This window comes from Nyctereutes procyonoides, unplaced genomic scaffold (genome assembly GCF_905146905.1).
Source record: "Nyctereutes procyonoides isolate TBG_1078 unplaced genomic scaffold, NYPRO_anot_genome, whole genome shotgun sequence".
Lineage (NCBI taxonomy): Eukaryota > Metazoa > Chordata > Mammalia > Carnivora > Canidae > Nyctereutes > Nyctereutes procyonoides.
In genome coordinates this window covers 12,493,218-12,501,801 of record NW_026575024.1, presented here as the reverse complement: position 1 = coordinate 12,501,801, position 8,584 = coordinate 12,493,218, and the positions used below count along the sequence as shown (strand labels likewise).

The following is an 8,584-nucleotide window of genomic DNA, read 5'->3' as shown; positions in this document are numbered from 1 at the left end:
GGAGGCAAGGAACACCTGGAAAAATGATCCCATTTTCCACCACTGTGGTGAAATGGGAGCTCAGAATGGAAATTCAAGGCAAACGCAATGTGAAGACCATTATTTCCCTGGCACGCGGGAGGCTCAGGCCCACCGTGCAATCCCGGGTAATCCTCACCTCTCTCCCCCTGCAAGAGGACACATATGCCGCCCCCATTTTAGGGCAGGAAACGGGTTCAGACTGGTAACGTCACTGCAGACGTGCTGGCCCAGGCACTAGGTCAGGATCGATGGGAACCGGGTCCGTCCCTGGCGCAGCCTTCAGAGCACGAGCTCACCCCCACACGTGACGCTGGCCGCCCCACACCACCGGGGTCAGCCCCCCAAAGGAACCCTCCACAGATCAGGATCTTTGTATTATAAACTGACTTTTAATAATAATAAAAAATCTATCATGAATTTAATGAGAAGATCTGTACATTTTAAAGTAAACCAGTGCACAAGGCCCTTGCCCCCAGGGGGGCCCTCTCTGTTTCCCACCAGGGGGCTAAAGCACATCATTTGTATCCATGTCACCTGTGTCCAGCAACGAACCACCTCTTGCAACCTAGGCCACAGTGGCAAGAGGGGGAGCGTGGCCCTCTGGAGGCCCAGAGAGCCAAGACGCTGGTAGGGCTTCAAGCCTCAGGGACAGTGGGTAACCCATTCCCGACCTCAGCCACAGACAAGAAAGACTTCCCCTCCCTGCTACCTCAGCTAGGAGGCTTCCCTGCTGGCATACAGAAGCTAGAGGGGACCCCAGGGTGGGTCCCTGTGGCCAGGAGGTGGGCAGGTTGGCTTCCTGTCTCTCCCGCTGGCTGAGAAGTCCCAAATGCCCTGCTCTGAGCTAATATCAAAAAAATAAGTTACAGAAGCCACCTCCCCACGTTTCCCAGTGGTCCTCCTAGCTGCAGGACAGACACCTGTGCGGGACAGCACCTTGGGTAGGTGGTTCAACCCCCTCCAGCCCCCAGCCCTGGTCCCATTGCCGCTCAAATCCTTGCAGCCCCGGATTCAAAGAGAGCAGAGGAATTCATGCTAACACTGACCAGCTGCTGGAGAACTGAGGTGGGTGGGAAAAAGAATTGTAGTCAATACCTGTAAGTGATACCTTAAGACCCTAATATTAAAAAAAGATGAAATACTGACATTTTTGAATTTTCAATAATTTAGTTTCTCTTTTTTTTTTTTTTTTTAGTAGATGGGAAAAGTCATCAGTGCTACCTTATGTTGGTCCCCTGTTAGACAATATATCTTTCTTTGAAATTTAAAATGTCAAATATATAATCACACAACCCAGAGAGAAAAAAAAAATCTCGACAACACCAACAACATAAAAACCCCAAAATAAACCATAGAGATTTCACACCATATAAATAAAGTCAGAGCAAATCTCGCACCCAGGGCTGATGGCTCAAAGTTCCGATGGCAGTCATGTAGGAAGCTGGTGTGGCTTTCAGGTTTCCTCTTGGTGACAGGGCTTGTGCCCTGTCCCTCTTTCTTGGCAGAGGCCCGGCTCTTCTGAGTCCACCGAGCAGGTTAGTACGGGGTTAGGGGTGAAGTGGAAGCTAAGGGGGGGGGGGAGACTCGTGTGTCACCTGGAATGTGGATTTAGAAGGAAAGCAGGGGTTTTAAAAGTGCAGGTTGAGCCATCCTGAGGCAACTGGGTCTGCAGGCCTCCAGCTACAGCGCCCGTGACTTCTCCCATGTCCCAGGGACTTGTGGGCAGGAGCCCAGGAACTGGCTGCACCCATCAGCTAGCTCTGTGGGTCTCCGGCACCCCTCGGGCTTCTGGCCAAAGGGTCGAGAATGTGCCGGCCCGGGGCCAATGGGCCAGCTCATCTGAGAGGGGGGACACCACTTGTCTTCGCAGGAGGTGATGGAGATGGCTGGCAGATCCCAGAGCGGGAAGGAGTCCCGGCGAGCTCTGGTGAAGGCCAGCGTGGCCCCCCGTGCCCCGCCAAAGCCCAGCTCCAGAGGATGCAGCTGAGCACCAGGCATCCGTCCCCACGTTTAGAGGTCTCCATCCACCGGCGGCTGGCAGAGGCGGTAAAGCCTGGGGAAGAGGGGGGCGAAGAGGATGAGGAATGGCCAGGCAGGCTGTTTTCTTGAACACATAATCCCTGCCCAGAATATAAAACTCAACAGGTATAAAAAGATGCGCGGTGGAGAGAAAGATCCAGGCTGCTCCCACTTCCCCCCAGCCGCCTGGCCCTCCCCAGACTGGCAGACTATGAACACAGGCGCGTCTGCACGTGCGTGTTTGGGCGTTAGAATCCGTGCTCGGGGGTGTGTGTATGGGGGCGGGGGTGGTAATGCATTTTCCACAACAACAGCAAACTAGACACAGCACTCTGCCCCTCAAGTTTTCTTCACGTAAGAGATCCCGGGGGCCTCTCCAGCACCCCATGGACAGCTGCGAGCTCTATGACCTGGGACAAGATACTTCACCTCTCTGTGCCTCGGTGTCCCCACCTGCCACCTGGAGAATGCCCCAAGGTTCTTGTTGGGTAAAGAAATAAGAACAGTGCCTGGAATGGGATTTGTCACTCCTCAAAGTGGGTCCCCGTAAATGAGAGGTGAGGCCCCCATGGGAACACCACGGGGGCTGCCGGGGGTGAGGCGGGGATTGCATGCCACGCGCAGGTCCTGGCCTTCTGGGGGCTGGGGGAGCAGCCACTCACCGCGGTGCACCCTGGGGCATCTGATCCTTGACTCGGAGGTTTTTGGCCAGAATCTCCACCCTAGGGCCCTGGGAAGAAATAACCATGAGGCCTGGGACCTGCCTTTGCAGAGTTCAGGGAGGAAGCGTATGGATGTAGGTGGAGGGCAGGAAGGGTATTGAGGGGAGTCACTGGAGGCCCCAGAAGCTGAAATCTGGGGCCTCACCAGATGGGGAGGAGGCCCGAGTCAGGGGCTGGGGGCCACTGATGGCCCTACATCCCACCCCAAGAACCCACCCTGCCCTCTGCCCACCTGGTGGGTGGGGCCACCTCACCTGCTTCCGCATGATGTCCGTGGCCTGCATGATGCACTTGGGCAGCAGCCCGTGGCTCCGCGCCAAGATAGCCGCCTGCTCCAGGGAGACGCTCAGGGTGCTCCTGCAGGGGAGGGGTGGGCGGGGCTGTGGCTGCGGGCAGGCCTCATGCCCTGCCCTCTCCCCTGGGAACTGCCCCTCCTGCCCCCAGATAACCGCTGCACTAGCTCCCTCCCCATCAGGCATCTTCTCCCTGAGAGCCCCACCACCACCTCCCTCTCCCTCCTGTCCACCCCCAACACCTGCCCATCCTTCCTCCTGGCAGCCAGCACTCCTGCACACAGTAGGTGTTTTACTGCTTTACTCTGTGCACCCCCTAATACGTCAGCACAGCACAGGAGCTCTCCCTCGCCTGTTTTTGTGGTGTTACTCCCAAAGGGCCAGCTTGGAAAGGGTGCTCAGTAAGCATATGTTGAAGGAATAAATGAAGTGACTCTCTTAATGCCTCACAGCTTGTTAACAGGGCTTGACATGGACACATCTATTCACCTCTCCCATCTGTTCTGAACAATTCTAGAACATGGGCTCTGCAGCCCAACCTCTAGGATTCAAGTCTCAGCCACATAATTACTTCTGTGACCCTCAGCAGGTAAGCTGCCCTCCCCAGGCCTTAGGCTCCTCAACCCAAGACAGGGATAGACTGTTACCAGGAAACTACTGACCTCTGGACCTGGACCAGGGCAGGGGGAGGTCAGGGGGCCTGTCCTGGGCTTTGTAGGATATTTAGCAGCATCCCTGGCTTCTGACTTCTAGACACCAACAGCACCCTCCTCTCCTCATCTGTGACAATCAAAAACCTCTCCAGACATTGCCAAATGTCCCCTGCGGAGCAAAACTGCCCTGGCCTGAGAAGCCCTGGCATAGGCCATGCCACAGTGGCTTGCTATAAAGAAGAAATGAGTTAACCCATTAACAATGGTGCTTCGTATCCTCAAGAAAAGCATTCTCAACAAGCATTTATTGAGCACCTGCTGTATGCCAGGTGCTGTTCAGTGCCAGCGTACGGCAGAGAAATAAAACAAGTACCTGCCCTCACAGAGCTGACACTTGGTCACCCAAGAATAAATGAATACACAAGTAAAGTACCTCGTGTGTGGCACGGTGGTAGGGCTGCTGAGGAGAAGGGGAGGGGAGGGCGGTGGTGCTGGGGAGAGGGTGCCCTTTAAAGAGGGAAGGCCCGCTGGAGAAGGTGACTCCTACCCCACCCCAGGAATAAGCAGCAGGGACAAAGGGCAGAAAGCGGAGTGTCCAGTGGGCCATGAAAGCCAGTTCTGTCCCTGGAGACAGGAGCCGGTTGATGCTGCAGGGATGTTCAAGCACAACCACGCAGATTGGCGTTTGCACCAACCCAGACTCCGCTCCAGAGGGTTCCGCAGCCTTCCTAGGGCCGCCTACCCCTGCAGCCTCACTTCCCCAGCAGAGGCCAGAGGCCAAGAGAGGGCCAAGGCCACCACCGGGCTCAACAGGCAGGGCTGCCTGCCTCCTTGTCCTGCGCCCCCGAACTTTGCGAGAAGCCCCTGGGGCCCTGCCTGCCCTGACTCCGGGGTCACCGCGGCTCACCTCTGCATGCCCGTGCCACACATGGCGATCTGGCAAGCACCCAGGCGGTAGCAGAGCTCAGAGGAGATGGGGATGAGGCCGGCACCCAAGCTCCCACTGGCGCCAGGTTTGGGGTGGACGAAGGACTTCATAAGGCGGCAGAGCTCGTCCAGGGCGTTGATGGGGCGGATCAGCTGTGAGGCACAGGCACACATCAGGGCCCCTGGAGGAGGTCCCCGCCCCGCCCCCTCATCTCCCTCCCCTGCCGCTGTCCCCCTGGCTCCCCTCTCCCGGGGGCACAGCCCGCTTAACCTTCCACGACCCCCGCTCAAGGACCATCAGTGGCGCCCACTGACCTGCAAGCTGGCATTCGGTTTACGCTGAATTTCAGCCTAACCTTCCACCTGCCACCATGTGCCCCCAGCTAACCTGAGCCAAGTGCCCCCTCCTGTCCTCTCCCAATGGCACCCTCCCGGGAAGAGCCTTCCCTGTGCCTCCAGCTGTTCTCAATCGCCTGTGCAGGCACTAAATGGCGCTCTACCCCTAGTTTCTGTGTCATCGGACTGTCCTGCCGGCCAGACTACCAACTCCCAAAGGGCCATGCCCACCACTTCTCTGGGAGCCCCCAGCCTCCAGCCCCGAGGCCAGTACCCCAGAAGCACATTCCAGACCTGTCTGAGCCTGGAGCATAGGCCCTTGGAGAGCCAACTGACACATGGGAATGCGGCCCCCGGACGACCACAGCCCCCCGATTCTCCAGGGAAGCTAGAAGTCTCCATCTCATCGGAAAGCTTGTTGATTTTAAAATGTTGGCAATAAGTTCCAATCAGACATTGCATGTGGGCGGCTGCTTCAGAGACATGCTCAGGTAAACGAGGGAGAGGAGGGCACAGGTGGGCAGGTGCCAGCAGGGGGAAACCATCTTGGGAATTCCAACGCACATGGGGAAGCAGCTGGAATTCCTAGAATGGGGACGGGGTTGTCCCAGGAGGGATGCTCCTGGAAGAGGCGCTACAGAGGCCTCAGAGGTGGCTCTGCCAGGATCCTGGCTGGGGTGGGACCCCTGGGTCCCATCTGCTGCATCCTGACTCCCACAACCCCCAGCGCTGCCCAAGCTCCGCTGCCGGCTGAGGGAAGGGGGGGCACACCTGGTCTATCTTCACTGCTGTGGTGCTGGCATCCGTGGGCAGGTTAGACCGTTCCAGATAAAATGCCCTGAGAGAGAGAGAGAGATGGGGTGAGGGTGGGGCCTCTGCCTCTCTGTCCCCCATGCCCCGCCAACTACTCGCACTGAGAACGCCTCGCACTGCTCTCCCCGTCCACAGACACCTGTTCCTCTAACAGTGGAAGGGCAGGGAGCGGGGTAACAAGTGGGGTCCTGGGCACTCCCCGCCAGGCACTCCTCAAAGCACCTCTCCCTGCCTGCTGTCAGAATCAGCATCCCACCTCCCCGACATCTATCCTCTTGTCCCACTGACTCTCTGCTCTGAGCGCCTGTCACCACTTGACACGCTACAATGCTCTCTGTTGACTGGCTTATTGCTCATCTCCCCCTCTGAAAGTAGGGCTTGGCCAATGTTTTTCTGTAAAGGATAAAACAGTGTTCACGTTGCATAGACCAGACTGTCTCTCTCAAGATGCTACTCAGCTCTGCTGCTGTAGCACAAAAGCAGCCTCAGACAGTACATACACAAGTGAACGTGGCCGCGTGCTAATAAAACTTTATTGACAGGGGCACCTGGGTGGCTCAGTGGTCGAGCATCTGCCTTTGGCTCAGGTCGTGACCCTAGGGTCCTGGGATCGGGTCCCACATTGGGCTCCCCACAGGGAGCCTGCCTCTCTCTCTCTCTCTCTCTCATAAATAAATGAATAAAATCTTTAAAAAAAAAACTTTATTGACAAAGCAGGGCGACTGCTGCTCTAGAATCTGCACTCCGTGAAGAAGAGGCTTTGGCCACTGCTGACTCCCAAGCAAGCATCCAGAACAGAACCTGGCCCCAGGAGCTCTCCCTTAACGTGTGCTGAATAAGGGAGGGATGGATGAGTGGATGCTCTCAGAGGCAATATTTAAAATATTCAACAAATGCCAAAGGTGGATTGATGGCATGGGTCGATCCAGAAGATACCAGTTTTAACGATACAGCTGGATAGTTTCCCTGAACAGACGAATGAAAGCATCATCCTCCCATTTCCAAATGGTAAAGCCAGGCCCTAAGACAGGAAAGCCCTTACCCATATCCCAAACCCCTGATCTGACTTTCAGCCTCTTTCCACAAAGGAAGAAGTAAAGCAGGAGCAGGAGGGAGCTGGGCTGAGTGGTGGGAGTGGGAGCTGCCTCCCTGGGCCTGGAGCCTCCTTTGGGCAGAGGTGGCCCCTGCTCTCCACTTCTCCCTGGGGGTTCTCTTCTGGGCAGGGCCAAGGACCACCCCTTTCCCCCGGACTCCCAGGGTCAAGAATCCCAGGCCCCTTGTCCCAGCTCCTATCCCCCACATAGAATGAAACAGGCAGCTCCTCTCAATTGGAAAAATCTGCATTGAGATGAAGCAGACCCAGTTCAAAGCTCAGTTCAGCCACTGTCTATCTGTGTGACCTTGGGCAAGCTGGGTAGGCTCTTGGGGCCTCGCTTTTCTCATCTGTAAAGTGGGTTAGACTGGCATACAGCGACTGGGAGAATCTGAAGAGCCCATGTTCACAGAGGGCCTGGCAGAGAGGAGGTTCTTAAGAAAAGGCTGAGGCCACACCGGGGGCCCATCTGGGGCCTTAAGTGCTGACGTCCACCCTGCCATGGCCGGGCCCAGACTCCTGTCCCCAGCATGCGGCCCAGGCCCTTACCTGAGTTTGCGGTAATACTGCTGAACCTTCTCCAGAGACTGGGTGTTAATCTCCTGCTGCAAGTCTTCCGCCGCCTGGCTGCCTGTAGGAGGTGGCCCCTCCACATTCTCCAGAGCTATGGAGGAAGGGGGAGGGCAGGCGTTTGGGTCCCAGTGCATTCAGAGGCCGCAGCTATGCCCAGGGACCCCAGAGCTCACCTTTCGTGAAGAGCACAGTGTGCAGCCTGAGACTGGCTCCGCCCTCCAAGCGGGAGGGCAGCTTGGAGAAGTGGTAGCTGTCGAGGTAGAAGACAACCTTCAGGGCCTGCCGGCTGCCCTCAATGTGGTAGAAGACGTTGGTGTCTGTGGGAGGATATGGTGGGGCAGGGCGGCTCACCACCTAGGCCCGAGGGGAGTCCCCCTCACCCTTCACTAGGGCAGCTTCACCCCTACCTTCAGACCTCCAGAGTGGCGTCCAGGACCTCCTTGTTCTCACCACCTCAAAGAGTAGCCTCAGAACCCCTTGCCTCCCACCTTCAGAGAGGCATCCTGGGACTTCCTTGTCTGCCCACCCCAGAGCGCTGGCCAGACACCCCTGCCCTCCCACCCACTGGGCTGGCCTCCCAGCCCCGTCCTCCCTCAGGACAGCAGCCTGACTTTTCACCTCCTTCCATGGGTCCCAGTTTCCACTACTTCCTTCTTAGGCCAGGCACTGATTTTGCCCCACTGGGGAGTTGTGTCTTCAGAGCTTCACCAAATTCAGAACTACCCCTCATCTGGTAGCCCAGGGCCTCTACCTGGCAAAAGCTGTCCTCAAATAGGACCTGCATCTTTATACTCATAAGGAAGAGCTTATGGCAAGGGTGGCAAAATTATGGCACTCCCACCCCATCTTGCACCCACAGCAAAAATCACTAACCAGTCAATAGTTGCCCCTGAGCCCAACTCTCCCTATAGACAGGCAGCCACCGCCGATCAATTTCAACTGGTACCTGAGAAGACACCTGTTGTCCCTCTAGACTCTAGTCTGTGCATTCTGAACAGGATATCACCCCCCCAAGGAGGTGGAAATTGGTTCATGGATGGATGGATGGATAGATGGATATAAGTAGATAGGATGGATGGAAGGAAGGAAGGAAGGAAGGAAGGAAGGAAGGAAGGAAGGAAGGAGATGGAATCA

At 56.6% G+C, this 8,584-nt stretch overlaps 1 protein-coding gene across 1 annotated transcript in view; it reads right to left on the bottom strand.

The window, feature by feature from the left end:
- Positions 1 to 390: 390 nt before the first annotated feature.
- Positions 391 to 8,584, bottom strand: part of PREX1 (phosphatidylinositol-3,4,5-trisphosphate dependent Rac exchange factor 1) — a 178,370-nt gene continuing 170,176 nt past the window's right edge. Inside the window, exons 34-40 of the mRNA XM_055303508.1 lie at positions 7,624 to 7,767; positions 7,427 to 7,541; positions 5,743 to 5,809; positions 4,616 to 4,788; positions 3,017 to 3,119; positions 2,703 to 2,770; positions 391 to 2,074 (exon numbers count right to left, since the gene is read on the bottom strand). Of these exons, the coding sequence (XP_055159483.1) occupies positions 2,032 to 2,074; positions 2,703 to 2,770; positions 3,017 to 3,119; positions 4,616 to 4,788; positions 5,743 to 5,809; positions 7,427 to 7,541; positions 7,624 to 7,767 (713 nt within the window). The 3' untranslated portion in view covers positions 391 to 2,031. The remainder of the gene's footprint in view (positions 2,075 to 2,702; positions 2,771 to 3,016; positions 3,120 to 4,615; positions 4,789 to 5,742; positions 5,810 to 7,426; positions 7,542 to 7,623; positions 7,768 to 8,584) is intronic.